Consider the following 18,771-nt stretch of genomic DNA (forward strand, 5'->3'; position numbering starts at 1 on the left):
TTGCCAGCGTGGCAAGACAGAGATTCACGGTTTTGCCTGGTGGAGCCCATAACAGCGAACGGGGTGAAAAAAGCACGTGAGGTTGGGTTGATTGTCATGTGACTTCGAGTTAAGACCTTAATTTTCTTTGGTCGTATTCTACATAAAGTCCATGTACTATAACTTATTTGCTGATTTGGCCTCTCCATTATGTTTTGTTAAGTAATTTGATGTAATTTATTTTGTTTAAACATGTGATAACGTGATATATACAACTTGAATTTTTGTATAATTAAATAGATGTGAATTAGAAAGACAACAAATGCGAAAAGTATATGATATTCACGACATCAATACACCTAATTGGTACCGCTTTTACTATAATGATAACGATACCAAATAAAGGCATAAGATATGAAATATTCCCTAATTATTTACGATATCAATACTCCTATTTTAATATCGATACCAAAAGGCTCGAAATGAATAAAAACACTTATTAATACATGATATCAATACACTATTATAATATATTGACACTTATTTACTTGAATTAGAACTAAACTGAATTATCAATAAATTAAACAATCATAAAACATCCATTTAAGAACTAAGTGTCGATAGTGGTTTTCATCCCGTTATTATTATATTAGTATTATTAATTAAATTTTTATTTTATGTTTCATGTCCAAATTACAATTACAAACTAATTGCGCCCCAAGTTACATCAAACAAGTAACCACCTCAGGACCCAATTACAACAGATCCAATCGGGCCTCTAATCTAACCCTAATATGTTAGGGTCTTTAAACCCTAGCCGTCGTCGCCATTCATCTCATCCATCGGATCTGGACCCATTCGACGGTCCAGATCGAGCCTCTACAGCCGCCCATCTCCACCCTATTATTGAATTCATCTAGAAAAATTAAATTGAATTCATTTTAAAATTTAGGGATCGAGAAAAAGATCATGTTCTTTTAATTAAATTCATCGAGAAAATATTGTTAGATCGAATCTAAGGTCTCGTCTCGAGATATTTAAATAATTGAACATCCTTATTCTCATTAAATATTGGTAAAGTAAATAATTAATTACTTGTTTGTTATGCTTTTAATTTGCATCATTTTTGCATGTGTTTTCCCGATAGGTTTTCAAAATAAAAACATTCGAATCAATATTGAAAATAGTAATATCTTTTCATTTTAGTCGGAGTAATAAATGACTGTTTTAAGGCATGAGAGGTCATTTATTCTCGATTGGAAATAATTACATATTATCGTTTTCACTTGAATCGATATTGAATTTTAAGACGAAATAGTAATATTTATTTATTTCGATTGGGATAATAAATGACTGTTTTAATGCACGAAAGGTCATTTATTCTCGATTGGAAATAATTAAATATTATCGTTTTTCACTCTTAAAATTATTTTGGGGTTGTTATTTTGAATTAATAGTGACCTTTATAATGAAATTTTGATATTTATTTATTTCGATTGGAGTAAGACTCTATTGCTTCAAGGTATGAGAGATCGATTCTTATCGATAGGAAATAGTTAAATATTATTATCTTTCATCCAAAATTTCAAAGAATATTATTTTTAGGGAATCTTAAATTAAATTAGACTCGAACTTGTAAATTTTATTGCAAAGACAATTAATTAATCGACTAGGTACCGATTTAGGACGTTGTGAGGGTACTAATCCTTCTTCACACGTAACCGACTCCCGAACTTGAATTTTGGTAACGCAGACCACAAGTTTGTTGTTTTAATTAAATTAACATTTTATTAAAATGACAAATACTTTTTTTGGGTGCACAATCACATCCTAATCAAATATTGGTGGCGACTCTTCGAACCACATTTTTTCACTAACAAGCCATTCAAAAAATTATTTCAAAACGAGACCCCCTTTCCCTTTTCGAAAAAAACCATTTCGACACTAAGTTAACACACACGTCACACATGAGGGTCTGGACACAAATCAGAACATCAAAGGATCTACATTACAATTTCACACATTTTAAAGATTTAATTATAATTATTAAAAAATCTTATAGATCACGTACAATATTTATTTTTATTGATTACTCATAATATTACTCATATGTGCATTTGCAAAGATGAACAAGAAGAATATTGTCAGCTATAATGCTTTTCTTTAAGGGCTCCTGCAAAATGTGGTTCCACTTATAGGTGTTGCAGCTGTTTAACATCACGATGGAATGTTGTCAAGTTGGACTCACATTCGTTTCAAGTCCGCTCATATTATTCTTTTGAAAGTAGTAATTAAATAATTTATATTCTAAAAGAAATAAACATAAACTCATTTTATGCATTGTAAACCGAATAAATTGAATTGAAAATATTAAACACATGTCTTCATTTTTCAATTAAGATTAATTAAACAAGAGATCATTTATCAGTTATCAATGACCATTATTTTTTATGATAATACTATATATTATTATTGATTTATTTTTAATGAGATATAAATTATTTTTATTAATATAGGGTGTTTAAAGGTGTTAGTATTTGTTTTAAAGAGTCTCTATTATTTGACAACGAATACTCAAATTCCACACGGTCTCTAATGCTTGAGATTAACACCTCTAGGAATAACAATTATTACTTTAACCATTGGGGTAACTTAATTCATGCCTAAGATATAAATTATTTTACCTATAAAATAATATAACATATATTATAAATGCAAAAATATGAGTTGGGTTTGAGTCTTTTATATTGAAATTTGTGTATGACTCATTTTTTTACTCAAACCATCTTAATTTTCAAGTAAAACTTTGGGTTTGGATGAGCAACTCACCCGACCTTTGAACATGTCTAAATTTTATCCATGATAGTTTATTGTAATGATTAATTATAATTATAGTTATTCAAACTGTACCAAATATAATTCTTATTATAATTTTATATTCAAAAAGTTATATAAAGTAATTAACACTTACAGTTATTTATGCGTAGTAGAATTAAATTTAGGTTATGAAATGGAAAAAAGTAATTAATGCCTTCAAATTTGTCAAGATCCCATGACATGGTGTCACGTGGAGAGAAATAGACAACAATATGTGATGGCGCCACGTGGATGCAGGTGTTTTATTCTGGACGGTAACGTGGACATTCATGGTAAAAATGGCGCCACCACCGTTACACTCAGCTGCGAACACGAAGACGATTGAAAGCTATGTTTCTCTTACATGTGAGTCTTTTGAGCTAAAATTGTTACATTAAGAGAGACAACTTCAATTCAAAGCATAAAATTAAGTATAACGTAAACTTGAATTAAATTATTATAGTTATTATCTGAAAATTCGAAACATCGAAATAAAATCATTAATATTGACTAGACAATAATAAAATCAAATAAAAAAATGTATCGTGAAAAAAAATACTGTTTTAGAAATAAATTTGTCTTGACGTATAACAACTATAATAGCTAATATAAAATCGATAATTAAATTGTTGTCTGCTACATTGAAGGTTTAAACCTAACTCCAAAATGTCTAGGTTAATTCTATAGAAAACCATCCATCAACCTTTAAATTTTAACAGCTGTTATAGTTATTATATCACAGAAGATTAATTCTAAATATTATTCCGATCAATATATAATTTTAGAAAATATTATATAAAACAAAACATACAAAAATCATTTCAAATAAATTTTTATAAATTTTCTCTAAAAAGATAAAACGCACGCGAATGTGTTAGAAATATGTATGACCATACATATGTGTTAAAAAGATAAAATGCGATCAAATTGTATCTTTTTTAACTTGGTTTAGTAACAGGTTTAATTGACACGTCATAGAATTTATACCCTTTTTATATTAGTGAGGTGAAAATATGTGTTGTGCTTTAATGGAACACAACCATACAAATATCGAAAAAATTGTAGTGGCACTGAAAATTTTAAGCGGGATTATTTACATTTCTCACTGTTTTTATTTTTGGAGTGATCTGTCTTCCTATATTTCTCACTATATGTTTGATCCATTGTATCCTCAAATCTTTGATTTGTTATTGCAACACCAATTTAGACCTGTTATAATCCCCTTCCTGTTCCTCAAGCCGTCGTCCATTTTATGGCGACATGTATCATTCCATTCTTCGAATCGATCAGGTGGTATTTCTGGTTGATCCGTCCGTTATGGACCACGTCAGTGAGATTGATATCGACGTTTCCCAGATGTTCCTACGTAGAATATGATTCAAGAAAACATTAAGGATGTAATGATGCAGCGAGAATCAGAGATGGTCGCATGCTTTACCTTTGATCGGAAACTAAAACCTGTTCGCTTGCTCACGACTTCGATGTGGATCTTCTCGTTTATAGGAGGCTCCTCGAGCATGAAGTGGAACTCTTCGTTCCAGATGGGATCCCGGGTTCCCTTGATCATCTGAAAACAACCGAAGAACGCTAAGCTGAGAAAAGAAGTTGATGTTCGAACGGAAACTGGTGCTACTGCGAGATGCTTACCTTCGTCTTTTTTGTTTCTCCTCTGAAAAAAACCATGGCATAAGGGTTGTTGTGGCGTTCACCCTCGACGTCCTCGGCACCTTGAACCAGAACTGAAAGCAGACCTGCTCCGCTATAGACTTGGTTTTCGGAATATCGCCTGTCGAATCCGGTTTCCTTTCTCCACTGTCCATCTTGCATCCCGTCTAATTTAACGCTGTCTTCTCTAAACGGAGCATATGCCACCTCGAACACGATTTTCCCTCTTTCCTTCTTATCTTGAGGATCATAACTATCTGAGTGTTTCAGTAAGTCGAGTTTAAATTCCTTCGTCTCGTAGGGCATAAGATGTTTCAAGGGGACGAACTGCACGCCAAGCCAATCATGATTACTGACCTGTAAAATAACGATGCATACAAAGAAGAAAAAAAACAAAAATTGAATTGTTATTCAGATAAAAAACACCTTTTGTCTATTAAACTAAAAGCCAAAAATACCTTGTCCCAGTCGAAGACTTGTAACTGAAGAACTTGTGATTCGGGGTCCTTCACGATAAGCTTGAACTTCTCGTTCCATTCCGGATTCAAATTCCTCTTCTTGATGGTTGTTTTCTTCGACGGCAGGCTCTCTCCAGTAAGATTCAACTTGACATAAGGGTCCGACGTTCCGAGTAAATCCTTCTTTAAAAGCTTTTGTGCCCGTACAACGTTTACATGGAGTATTCCGACAGGCTTTTTTACAGCAACTCTATATACGAACCAAATTGAAACCTCAGCCATAAATGTAAGAGTAGATACTAACATATTATGTAACAGAAACTTACGTCGAAGGATCAAGAATTGGAATCTCTAATGTTTTCGGCCAGATGTTGAGGCTTGCGACTTGCTGTTTAATTGTTTTCTGCAGGCAACTAGAACAGTTAGCTGACTCGTCTATGGACGGAGTTCTAAGTACATAAGCCCCTATTCGTTTTCGTGTTGAAATGACTGGTACAGTACCTGGACAAACTGATAAAGTCCGGGTATAGCCATAATATCGCCTCCAAGTATATTCATCCCGAAGTCTACATCAGGCTGCAGGCAGGTAGTAAATATCATCGCCGGAAAATGATTGTAGCATTCATCTATACTTAGAAGCTAATATAACGGACATTTCGATCTTATCGTTTTAAGTGTTCAAAAAGTTTTGCTAACCTTCTCTAGGAGTGACACTGCAACGGTTGCAAAACATGGTAAGGTCGGTACAAGAGGTTTCAAAGTTATCCGTGGTGCCATAAATATTTGTAAATCAACCAACTGCAAAGCATTGTAATCAAACTCTTGGAGAAAACAGAAACAAGATACGTTCTTCTTTCGATTCTTTCTTTAGACTCTTCTGACCTGAACGGTGATTCGGAACGACAACAGCTTCACTGCCAAAACTATGTTCGGATTGCCAACCCATCGAAGTGCTGGTTCCAAGACTAGTTGTTTCTCATTTGTTTCACACACTTTAAGACCTGAAAATCGTAAATTACAATAAAATTGGGGGAGGGGGGGGGAATAAAGAACTACGGCTTAATCATTCGAGTTTGGTAACAGAGATAGTTGTTTGCTGCTATCTTTGGTATTAAATCTCGTCACAGCGAGTAAAGTTAATAGCAAAAGGAACTTACCATGAATTTCTGGAGGAATAGTTCCCAGACTTGGATTATCATACTCAATGGCTTCTATTTGATATGCCCCGACGTACTCGGCTAGCATCGGTTCGGTAATGCTTTTTATTTGATCACAAATAGCCTGTGGATTAAAACAGAGCTCTTGGTTTATAACATAATTGAAAATCTTGAAACTGTTTTCCGTCATGGAACTAACCTTATCGAGGAACGGCCACATATCGATGACAAACTTGTTCAGCCAATCTACCTGTATTGTTATAGTCAATCACCATCAATATGCAGCTTGAGCCTTGAGTAAAAACAATACAAGTAATTCTAAAGTTCGAAATACTTACTCTCATAATCGGGACACTTTACCCATAACGGAATGTCCGGTAGAATATCAAGCAAAGCATCGGCATCTAGCTCGTAAAGTGACCTAGTAATTGGTTCCTATACCACATGGTCCAAATATGAGCATAAAACAGGCATAAATTAGCAGGAAAAAGCATCACTTTATGCTACACATGCTAGTGAGCAAATTAAACAAAACGATCACAGAAGGAATTCTGTTTTCTAGTTGCGAATTGGGCTTCACGTCTGCCATGACTTTTCCGTTTCGAGGTACTTCAACTCTCATAAAACCATACCGAAAATATAGAAACTCCTTCCTATCTTAAGTCGATAATTATTCAACTGCTTGGGCTATATGATAGCAACAGAACAGCTAGAGGCCTCATTGAATAATTCAGCCCTACCGTTAACATAATGTCAAAAACTTCAACTACACAAATGAGTGCAATGCAATCAATGAAGCAAAAGTTTTTGCAGAAAATAGCAAAATACACCATATTCACCAAATCTTTAAAGACATCAATGAAAACCCAAATGAAATCCAACTATTTAAATTTCGATTGCCGATTGTGTTGAAAATCAATGCACCAAAAGTGCATGGTTTGAAGAAAAAAAAAATATTTTGTCAACAATTGTAGGCACCGAATATTAGGTGTAGAAATTGTTGATTTTTTATATGGGCAAATTACAAACTCTAGTCACTAAAATTTAGAGTATTTACAAATTAGTCCTTAAGCTTCAACTATAAATACCCTAGCTCATTTAGCTTCAAAACCATCCCAAAGCATTCTAGCTTTCTTCCAATACTAGAGAGAATTTAAAGAGTTTCTTGAGAGTTGTTTTCTCCTTTTTATCAAGAGAGAATTATCATTATTTTCTCCTTGGTAGATCGAGAGAAGTTGTAATTCCTATTTTCTCATAGTGAAGTTCTTCTACCGTTGCCCGTGGTTTTTTACCCTATTTTATTTAGGGGTTTTCCACGTAAATTTTGTGTCTCTTTTTATCTTCATTTTTATTTTCTCAAATTATCAGTTGCGATTTTTCTTTATCGATAGCCGTCTTCCGCAACAATAGGTATCCGAGCCAGATTTGAGTGTATAATATCTGCTTATTGTCTTTGTGGTTGCCACCAAAAGGTGGATCCTCCAACATAAGAAAGTAAGAAGGTATTACCCATTCTTTGAAGGTTCCAGAAAACTATTCACGATAGTGAAATAGTGTGAGCTATCCGTAAAAGAAGCTATGACAACAAAATTTGATATTGAAAAATTCAATGGGAGAAATTTCTCATTGTGGAAATTGAAGATGAAAGCCATCTTGAGGAAAGACGGTTGTCTAGCAGCTATCAGTGAAAGGCAGGTGGATTTCACAGATGACAACAAATGGATCGAAATGGACGGGAATGCTATGGCAAACTTTCATCTAGCATTAGCAGATGAAGTATTGTCAAGCATCGAGGAGAAAAAGACAGCTAAGGAGATATGGGATCATCTCACCAAACTGTAAGAGGCCACATCGCTGCACAATAAAATTTTCCTTAAGAGAAAATTGTACACTCTCCGTATGCCAGAATCTACTTCAGTGACAGAGCACTTAAATACACTGAACACTTTATTTTTTCAGCTTACATCCTTAAGCTGTAAAATAGGAGAACAAGAACGTGCTGAACTTCTACTTCAAAGTCTGCCGGATTCGTATGATCAACTCATCATCAACTTGACAAATAGTAATGTCACCAGTCTAGTATTCGATGACGTTGCAGCTGCTGTTCTACAAGAAGAAAATTGGCGTAAGAACAAGGAAGACAGACAAGTAAATCTGCAACAAGCAGAAGCATTAACAACGATGAGAGGGAGATCAACAGAACGTGGCCAAAGCAGCAGTCACAAATATGGTAGATCGAAGTCGAGGAGCAAGAAGAATTTAAAGTGTTACAATTGTGGAAAGAAGGGTCACTTGAAGAAGGATTGTTGGAGTCTAAATAAAAACTCCAATCCACAAGGCAATACCGCAAACACTTCAGATGATGGAGATGCTCTATGCTGTGAAGCATCAACCACCGTGGAAGGAAGAAAACGATTTGCAGATATATGGCTCATTGATTCGGGAGAAACATATCACATGACCTCAAGAAGAGAATGGTTCCATCATTATGAACCTGTCTTAGGAGGATCTGTGTATAGTTGCAATGATCATGCCTTAGAGATCGTTGGCGTTGGAACCATCAAATTGAAGATGTATGATGGAACAATTAAAGTTGTTCGAGATGTGCGGAACGTGAAAGACCTAAATACAAATTTATTATCCTACGGATTGTTGGATAATAATGCAAGCAAGATTGAAACACGGAAAGGAATCATGAAGGTGTTCCGTGGAGCGCTTGTGGTACTGAAATGCGAAAAGATAGCATCAAACTTGTACATGCTGAATGGAGATACTTTGCTAGAAGCAGAAGCATCTGTTGCCTCATGTAGTTCAGATTCTGCAATGCTATGGCATCAGAAACTTGGACACATGCCAGAACAAGGAATGAAAGTCCTTGTGGAGCAAAAGCTACTTCCATGCTTAACAAAGGTATCACTTCCTTTGTGTGAGCTTTGCATAACAAGTAAGCAGCACCAGTTGAAATTCAACACATCAACTTCTAGAGGCAAAAGTGTTCTAGAATTGGTTCACTCTGACGTATGGCAAGCAAGTTACATCACTAGGCGGAGCAAAATATTTTGTCTCATTTATTGATGACTACTCTAGGAGATGTTGGGTGTACCCTATTAAGAAGAAGTCAGCTGTGTTTTCAACTTTCAAAAACTTCAAAGCGCGAGTGGAAATTGATTCTGGAAATAAGATCAAGTGTTTCAGAACAGATAATGGAGGAGAATATACAAGTGAAGAATTTGATGACTTTTGCAGGAAAAAAGGCATCAAAAGACAGTTCACAGTGGCAAACACTCCTCAACAAAATGGAGTGGCAGAGCGGATGAACAGAACCTTGTTAAAAAGAACAAGAGCAATGTTGAGGGATGCAGGCCTAGAAAAATCATTCTGGGCAGAAGCAGTCAATACCGCCTGTTATTTGGTAAATCGAGCTCCATCAACTGCAATAGAGCTGAAGACACCAATGGAGATTTGGACTGGTAAACCAGCTGATTATTCAAACCTCCATGTATTTGGAAGTATTGTATACATGATGTACAACTCCCAAGAAATTTCAAAGCTGGATCCAAAATCTAAGAAATGCAAATTCTTGGGGTATACTGATGGAGTCAAGGGGTATCGCTTGTGGGATCCCACTGCCCGTAAAGTGATCATCAGCAGGGATGTCATCTTTGTAGAAGATAAGCTACAAAGAAAAGAAGACGATGATAGCACTGAAAAGTCAGAGACTACACAGATACATGTGGAAAAAGAGGTTGAACAAGGAGATTCTTCTGAAGCAGAACCAACATAAAATGAACAAGAACCAGAGAATTCTGAAGCTCCAACAACTCGTCAATCAGATCGTGTGAGAAGACGTCCCAATTGGCACTCAGATTATGTTATAGAAGGTAATATTGCATAATGTCTTTTAACAGAGGATGGTGAGCCATCAACATACCAGGAGGCAATAAACAACTCATATGCTTCACTATGGATGATGGCGATGCAAGAAGAAATCGAAGCCCTTCATAAAAATAATACATGGGACCTTGTGCCACTACCACAAGGAAGGAAGCCAATTGGTAACAAATGAGTCTTCAAAATCAAGCGAAATGGTGACGATCAAGTTGAGAGGTATCGTGCAAGACTGGTGGTCAAAGGATATGCTCAAAAAGAAGGTATTGATTTCAATGAAATATTTTCTCCTGTGGTTCGACTAACAACAGTTCGAGTAGTTTTGGCAATGTGTGCTACATTGAACTTACATCTAGAGAAGCTAGATGTTAAAACAGCTTTTCTTCATGGAAATCTTGAAGAAGAGATTTACATCCTCCAGCCTGAAGGTTTTGAAGAAAAAGAAAAGAAGAACTTGGTTTGCAGGTTGAACAAACCTTTGTACGGTCTAAAGCAGGTGCCGAGGTGTTGGTATAAGAGATTTGATTCCTTCATTATGTGCCTTGGATACAACAGACTTAACGCAGACCCTTGTGCTTATTTCAAGAGGTCTGGTGATAACGATTTTGTTATATTGCTGTTGTATGTAGATGATATGTTGGTTGCAAGACCCAACAAAAATCATATTAAAGAATTGAAGGCACAACTGGCTAGGGAATTTGAAATGAAGGACTTGGGATCAGCAAACAAGATTCTAGGGATGCAAATTCACCGAGACAGAAGTAATAGGAAGATTTGGCTTTCACAAAAGAATTACTTGAAGAAGATCTTGTCAAGATTCAACATGCAAGATTGTAAGCCAATTTCTACCCCTCTTCCTATTAACTTCAAATTATCCTCCAGTATGAGTCCTAGCAGTGAAGAAGAGAGGATGGAGATGTCTCGAGTACCGTATGCATCAGCAGTGGGAAGTTTAATGTTCGTTATGATATGCACAAGACCAGACATTGCACAAGCAGTAGGAATAGTTAGTCGGTACATGGCGAATCCAGGCAAAGAGCATTGGAATATTGTGAAGAGGATCCTGAGATATATCAAAGAGACCTCAAATGTTACATTATATTACGGAGGATCAAACTTATTAATCAATGGGTATGTAGATTCTGACTATGTAGGGGATTTGGATAAAAGCAAATCTACTACAGGATATGTGTTCAAAGTTACTGGTGGAGCTGTAAGCTGGGTTTCAAAATTGCAGTCAGTTGTGGCTACGTCCACAACAGAGGCAGAATATGTAGCAGCTACACAAGCCAGTAAAGAATTAATTTGGTTGAAGATGCTATTGGAGGAGCTTGGGCACAATCAAGAGTATGTCTCTCTGTTTTGTGATAGTCAAAGTGCCTTGCATCTAGCAAGGAATCTAGCATTTCATTCAAGGGCAAAGCACATACGAGTTCAGTGCCATTTCATTCGTGAAAAGGTGGAAGAAGGGACGATAGATATGTAGAAGATCCATACCAAAGACAACATATCATATTTCATGACGAAGGCGATCAATACTGATAAATTTACTTGGTGTCGATCCTCTTGTAGCCTGTCAGAGACGTAAGCAACATGATGGTACATGGTAGAAAGAATGGTGTGAAGATATGATTGTTCCAATCAAATCTTCAAGTGGGAGATTGTTGAAAATCAATGCACCGAAAGTGCATGGTTTGAAGAAAAAAAAAATTTTGTCAACAATTGTAGGCACCGAATATTAGGTGTAGAAATTGTTGATTTTTTATATGGGCAAATTACAAACTCTAGTCACTAAAATTTTGGGTATTTATAAATTAGTCCTTAAGCTTCAACTATAAATACCCTAGTTCATTTAGCTTCAAAACCATCCCAAAGCATTATAGCTTTCTTCCAATACTAGAGAGAATTTAGAGAGTTTCTTGAGAGTTGTTTTCTCATTTTTATCAAGAGAGAATTATCATTGTTTTCTCCTTGGTAGATCGAGAGAAGTTGTAATTCCTATTTTCTCATAGTGAAGTTCTTCTACCGTTGCCCGTGGTTTTTTACCCTATTTTATTTAGGGGTTTTCCACGTAAATTTTGTGTATCTTTTTATCTTCATTTTTATTTTCTCAAATTATCAGTTGCGATTTTACTCTAACCGATAGCCGTCTTACGCAACAGATTGTGTGCATAGTGGATACTATTGCGATCATTATGAATATCACCCTCATTATGGATATCACCTTTGTGCAATAACGATTTCGGACAACACCATTACTGCTATATAACAGTGCTTATTCCGTTAACAGACACTAATTAAACCCCTGATAGAAATCTAAAACATTAATACAAAATACTAAGAAGCTCTGGCGAATTGTTGTCTCCAAAACCAGTAAAGCATTAAACTATGACAGAAGAAACTGAAAATGGAGAAACTAACAAATGCCCAGATTTAATATTAACAAGAACAAAAAGAAAACGAAGGAAAATATTTCAACTTTGATTAAGAACTCCAAAAAAAAAAAGGTTTTTTTCCCGATCAAAGACTAATAAGAAAATAATCAATAAATTCCCAGAAAACAATAAACTTTAGAGGGTGAGATAAATTCATTACTTACCTTTACAGGTTTGGGCTTGGAGTAAATGAAGAGAAAGAATCCAACCAACAGTCCAAAAGAAGTTCCAATCCCAAAGCCAATGATTCCCAGAAAAGTGCTCAAAAATGCCATTTTTCCCCACCTCAGATTATCTTTTTCAACCAATGAAACATGAACGAAAGTGGAGCTAGCTTTGAGGAAAATGGAATAAATAAATAAATAAAATTGGTGGAATTTATCGTCCAGAAGGAAAATGTATGTTCAGAAACGTAACAAAGACAAAGAGAGTCTTTGAGACTCTAAATAAAACCGCCAAAAGCATAGACATGTTTACGTTGGACAACTCTTACTTTTCTTGCCAGAAAAATTGAATTTTTGTGAGCTACAATAAATACAAATTTGATCCATATAAATATGGTATAATTTTCAAATAATATAACTTGGTTAAATTATAATTTTAGTCCTGATACCATAATCAATTTGAAGATTGTCTTGTATTTTAAGTTTGCTTAATAGAACATATTAAGTTATCAGTGATAAAAGAAAATATTTTTTAAAAATGTTTTGAACTGAAGAAATTACATCTGCAAAGTATATACATTATCAATTGGTTAAGAAAATAGTGAATAAATATTATCTTGTAATAACTTATTTATGAAAGATAACATAAGTGATTTTAATTAAGACACAAAATTAATATGTATATATTTATTTAATTTGAGAATTTGATTGTTATATTGGAAAATTATAGTTTCATCAGTTAAATTTTCTTTAATTTGATATTCATGGTAGTTTTCAAACTTAAAATTTTAATATTTTTATAATGTGACACTTTAAAAAGTGTATCACGTGACAATTTTTTTCGTGGTATCATTAATTTTTGCAAAACAATATTAAGATTTTTGTCTCAAAAAAAATATATTGAGATAAATGACTAACGTGGATAAATAAAAAAGTTTAAGAGTCGGCTAAAAAGATTAGGTAAACTACAGTAGATATCATTAAACTTTAGGTGTTGTATCGTTTATACCACTGAACTTTTAATTTTGTCAGTTATAGCACTGAAATTTTATTTTCGTTTCAATTATGAAATGTTAGATCGTTAATGAAACGATGACGTGACTGACGGCTGTCGACGAGGCTAACAACTACCGACATAAACACCTCACCAAAATGACATTGTTTTGATCTGGTTATTAACGATTTAACGGCTCAATAGTATAACTGAAACTAAAATCAAATTTTAGTGCTATAATTGACAAAATTAAAAGTCCAGTGATATAAATAATACACTAAAGTTTAGTGGTATCTAGTGTAATTTACCCAAAAATATTTATGAAAATTTGGCATTGAAAATGTTTTATATCTAAGTTTTATTGAAATATATGTGTTTTTAAAACATGACAGCTGACTTGTGTTTTGGGGTAGGGCGTGGGTGAAGGCAGAAGAGTGAAAGGGAAATTCAAAGTGTCAAATATCAATTCAATTAATATCCCCCTGCCCTGAGTTGTTATTGTATTAAAATTTATAAAAAGATTGTGATCATATCCTCATTGATTTGATTTTAGGATTATTAGTTGGTACGTTGTAAATTGAAAATAATAATTTTATAGATGGTTAATAATTTATTATTATTAACAATTCGGTTATAAGTTAATCTATAATTTATTATAAATTTGTTAAAATCTAAATAATTCACATGATTTCTTTATCTATAATTTCATCTTAAGATCTTTCATGTGAATTCGTATATTGCTATCAAGAAGTAACAGTTGTATTTTTGTAGTTGAAGTCGAATAATATTCACATCTTAAGATCATTTTTTTCCTGAAAATTGCACGTTTTGTACGAATCTATTGAAGGGTAAATCTTACAAAACGATCTCTACCACATGAGTCTGATTAAGAACCCTCTATACTTAATTGGATGAAAAGAGTACATCGTGACACCAACAACAATAAATTCTAACACAAAAACTATTACAAGAGGACTGCTCTCTCACCACCCTGCAATGAGACTAAAACACTGACAAAAACCTATCAGCAAATAGCACATACCTCACGAAAAAAGAACACTAGGGACCATCCTCATCACTCGCATATAGCATGGACATAAACAAACAATTTCTACATATATGGTACCTCAAGACCATAGGAAATCGATCCAACAGACACCACAGAAGGCTACGGTTTCTTACTACCAAATCGAGACACTTGCTATAGCCACTAATTTCACAATCTAACATTCCAGGTCAAGAAAGTAAACCAACCCCTTATCAAATAGAAACCCAGCAACCCCATACAACAATAATGAAACAATACGATTTCATAGCCAAACCTCAAACCAATGAACTGGAACAGGACTCTAAATGCTTCACCCTCATCATTACCGACATGATCCTAGAACAGACTCGTAAGGACGTCTGGTAAAGTCTGTGAGTCTCGAGGCAGACTCTGGCCATTTATAACTTGCCCACAATCCAGTCCTAAGCTTGGATGCTTTAAAAATTTCGTCCTCTTGTACCTGCAATTCTTAAACACAGTGTCATTTATACACAACCAAATGGACCACATAAACCTGAAGAACCCCATACTCCAGTTTAATTTCACTAATCTCCTTACATGTTGACTATCCCAAGCTAGCAGCAAAGCTTTAACATTTTCAGGAATCACAAGTACAACCATCCAAATTTGACACCATCTCTGCCACACCCTCCAAATGATTTCACAATGACAAAAGAAGTGGTTAGTTATCTCTGGTTTCTTATTACAGAACACGCCAAGCTTTGAACGATCCCCTGTACATGTCGTTTCTGCAATTCCACAAATACCGATTGTCTTTGATGCACAACCCTCTAAATAAACACTTCCACCTTCGACGGAGCAAGATTCGACCATACGAGATTCTAGACCTGGTCCCCCACAAAGTCCTTGCTAGATATTAATGTACACAAACTCTTTGAAGAGTAAATACCATCACTATTACACACCCACATAATATGATCCCTTGCTGAACTGTAGCGCACAACACTATTGGTCTTTCTTAAGTACTCATTCCAAACGCTTACTTCCCACTCAAGCAATGATCGCCTTACCTCAATGCTCCATATCCAAATCCCGTTTTCCCAGCAACCAAAATCCCAAAATTTCCCTCTTTTCTGAATATCAATGTTGAAAATCATCGGGAACGCCTTTCTAAGGGAAGGAATATCGATCCAATAGTCCTCCCAAAAATCGATCATAAAGTCATCACCTAAAGAACATCTAATGTTTTTCACTAATACATCCTCCTCTTTCCTAAGCGGGGATAGACTATTTCTCTAAATTGAAGGCGGTTTCTTCATTCTAGAACTCCTCGACTAGAGAGAGCTCAACTCGTAACCGTATTTTACGGACATAACTTTCTTCCACAAACTATCATTTTCGATCCTGAACCTCCACAACCATTTATTGAGCATCGACCTCTTCCTACACATCAAATTGACTTGTTGAAACTTTTACTGAAATAATTTTGAAACACTCTTGTAATTTCTTTTTGCCCCTACACCATCGAGTTCCCCTCCCTAATCGAATAGATGTGATTACACTTACACCTCAACGAAGCCGTGAGGTGGATACTTTGTGTTTTTATCCCTGGCACTAAGCCACCTTAATATGGATTTTTTTAACCACTCCATTTCTTTCCGGCTTTGTCTTGACCAAAACTTGGCCTTCACAGCATTAATCTCACTCAATGATGCCTCACTATTGTTACTTGATAAAACTGCATTTTTCAGTGCTGAAATTTTACCCTCCATTATTTCAATGGAATCCTTCTCCTTATCACGTACATATTTAGCCCAGGATTTCGAGGCCTCCTTCACCCTCCTTAAAACCGAACCAATATCACCATTATTGCAATCGGTATAAACTATTTTCACCAAATCCATAAACCCGAGATCATCCGCTCAGTGGGAGAACCACTTGAAATGATGAGGCCCCGAGCACAACTTTTCCTCTCTAATTAATACCAGGTTATGATCGGAACAAACCTCTATCTAGAGTTTTCTGGCTCAATGAAAGAAGATTGCTAAGTACTTCACCTGAAATGATTAACCGATCCAATCTACTTGCTGTAACCGACACACCACCTTTGAACCACGTATACTGACTCTCATACAATGGTAAGTCGATCAATTTCCTCAACTGGAAGAACTCAGAAAAAACACTTCATAGCATTTACATTTCTACTACCTTCAAACCTCTCAGTTGCCTCTTTTACAGTATTAAAATCGTCTCCCACTATAACATGCACATCTACCATTACAATTAAGTTCTATAGTTGAGAAAATAATTCATTTCTCACTATGAACTGTTGGAGCATATACATTAACAAGCCCTACCTGCATATTGAGTTGAGGAACAAAACCAACAATTGCCACAATTCTCCTAAACAAAAACGTTTTACTTATCGTAATAAAATTGGGATCTCATAGTTGGATCAATCCCCTTGACGCCCCCTCGGACGACACAAAGGCTAAATCACCCAAATTCCTACCCCGGAGGCGCCTAAGAATCCATGGTTTCTCGCTCACCAATTTTGTTTCTTGCCGGTAGATAACACATACTTTACTTGAATGAATTACCCTACTAGCTGCTCTTACCATTTCCTCTCTACCTAATCCTCTAACATTCCATGATAAAATAGAAAACTGCATAATGGATAATAAAGAACAACACAACACACCTCAATTCCAAATTTTACCCAGTTGGCTCAATGCTTTTCCGACTTTCAATCTCCTCAAATCTTCCAACGACCTCGTACTCATAGACCTTGAACTTCAATCCTGGTGCCTCACCAACTGATGCTACGAAATTAATATAGCAATAAACACACACGTGTCATAAATCAAGTAATAAAGTGGAAGTTACAAAGCTTCGAGTGTCAAACCCAAAGAGAGCATTATGCAAAAAAAGTTATGAAACGATATTTAAATTAAAAGCTTTAGAAGCAAGCTAGGGGATAAAGGTAAAATCCAGTTTTAGAAATAGCAAGCAGTGCTGCAGGTTTAGTGAGAGCAGTAGGTCAAGGATTGAATGGATTAGGAAGATATTTGTTAGCTTCTATTATGAATATGCCTTGAACTAAATGTTTATGTCTCTAGCAATGATTAATATTATCTAATAGACATAAAGCAACTATCATTGACTCAATCAATTAAACTATTAACAATGTTAGACATTGGGTAACATATATCTCACATGCAAACTTGCTTTTCAGCAAACCAAAGCTGAACAAAAGTAGTACTCTATTAATGATTTTCATCTCTAAATATCATTAATAAACATCCATGAAGGTAGTTATATCTCTACAACTATCTTTAAAAGTGTATCAACACATAACATAAAATCAAAACATGAAACGTAATTAAAAGCATTCCATAAATGATTTAGTTCATAACCCAAAATATCGTCAACATAAATTAAATAACAGTCAAATCTACTTTCCATTTCCTCATTTGTAACGAAGAGCAAGAATAGAAAATGACTTTTCTTGACCGTCAATGCTAGTCGGCAAAGCTCCCAAGCTACTGCGTTCCCCAACGAGGGACTTAAGCTATCATAGCTGACTGAAAGTGGTGGAGAAAAATTAACCTACAATTTAAGGATTAAATCAAGTATTCGGCCAAAACATAGATAAATATAGGCAATGACTAAAATAGAATCAGAATGAAACCTGAAGTGAAAAATAAAATAAATAAAAAGTTCATTTCAGTGACCAAAATATAAATTTACAATAACCAAAGGGCTTCGGGAATGATATTCCCATGCGCCCAAAACGTACGCCTCCACTTCCTCAAAAAGGCGTCAAACATATTTCAAACCACAAAAAAAAATGGCCCATTCCCTCATTTTGTTTCATTTTGAGTTTTTAGCCAAAGTGAACCATTTTCTCTCAAGCTCTCCCGCTCTTCAACTCACCGGAGGCACGAAGCCTATGGCCACCGCAGCCGAGCTCCGACCACCGCAATTCGCCGTCGTCGACTGTGGTCGAAAAACTCAAAGTGAGCCAAAATGCTCCTCCCTTCTTCCCAAAACCAAATCCTAGGATAGTTTCCCCTAAAACTATCTCCTATTGCCTAGATCTAAGCTTTTACCTTCGAAAATGGGTGTTTTTTGGCGACGTTTGGAGGTTCTGGTGGAAGGCCAAG

General features: G+C 35.2%; 1 protein-coding gene across 2 annotated transcripts; it reads right to left on the reverse strand.

Annotated features, from left to right (window-relative positions):
- Positions 1–3,925: 3,925 nt before the first annotated feature.
- LOC120115599 (synaptotagmin-3-like) lies at positions 3,926–12,786 on the reverse strand. 2 transcript variants are annotated; one of them, XM_039136261.1, is made up of 12 exons: positions 12,603–12,786; positions 6,453–6,550; positions 6,315–6,366; positions 6,116–6,239; positions 5,841–5,959; positions 5,655–5,756; positions 5,460–5,534; positions 5,285–5,361; positions 4,959–5,208; positions 4,483–4,857; positions 4,274–4,402; positions 3,929–4,197 (listed from the first exon to the last, which is right to left on the reverse strand). In XM_039136261.1, exons 1-12 carry the CDS (start codon positions 12,711–12,713, stop codon positions 4,069–4,071), a joined length of 1,641 nt encoding a protein of 546 aa, XP_038992192.1. In that variant the 5' UTR covers positions 12,714–12,786; the 3' UTR covers positions 3,929–4,068. The 2 variants fall into 2 exon arrangements, with proteins under 2 accessions (XP_038992190.1, XP_038992192.1); XM_039136259.1 differs by lacking the exons at positions 6,315–6,366; positions 6,453–6,550; positions 12,603–12,786 and having other exon boundaries at positions 3,926–4,197; positions 5,655–5,671; positions 6,116–6,206.
- Positions 12,787–18,771: the final 5,985 nt, after the last annotated feature.

This window comes from Hibiscus syriacus, unplaced genomic scaffold (genome assembly GCF_006381635.1).
Source record: "Hibiscus syriacus cultivar Baekdansim isolate YM2019G1 unplaced genomic scaffold, ASM638163v2 tig00110266_pilon, whole genome shotgun sequence".
Taxonomy (NCBI): domain Eukaryota; kingdom Viridiplantae; phylum Streptophyta; class Magnoliopsida; order Malvales; family Malvaceae; genus Hibiscus; species Hibiscus syriacus.

Coding starts and splice junctions, on each gene's coding strand:
- LOC120115599 (XM_039136261.1), bottom strand. CDS start 12,713: ATGGCATTTTTGAGCACTTTTCTGGGAATCATTGGCTTTGGGATTGGA. Junction 5,209..5,284: donor CCAATTCTTGATCCTTCGAC/GTAAGTTTCTGT, acceptor GTTCGTATATAG/AGTTGCTGTAAAAAAGCCTG. Junction 4,198..4,273: donor GTTTTAGTTTCCGATCAAAG/GTAAAGCATGCG, acceptor TATTCTACGTAG/GAACATCTGGGAAACGTCGA.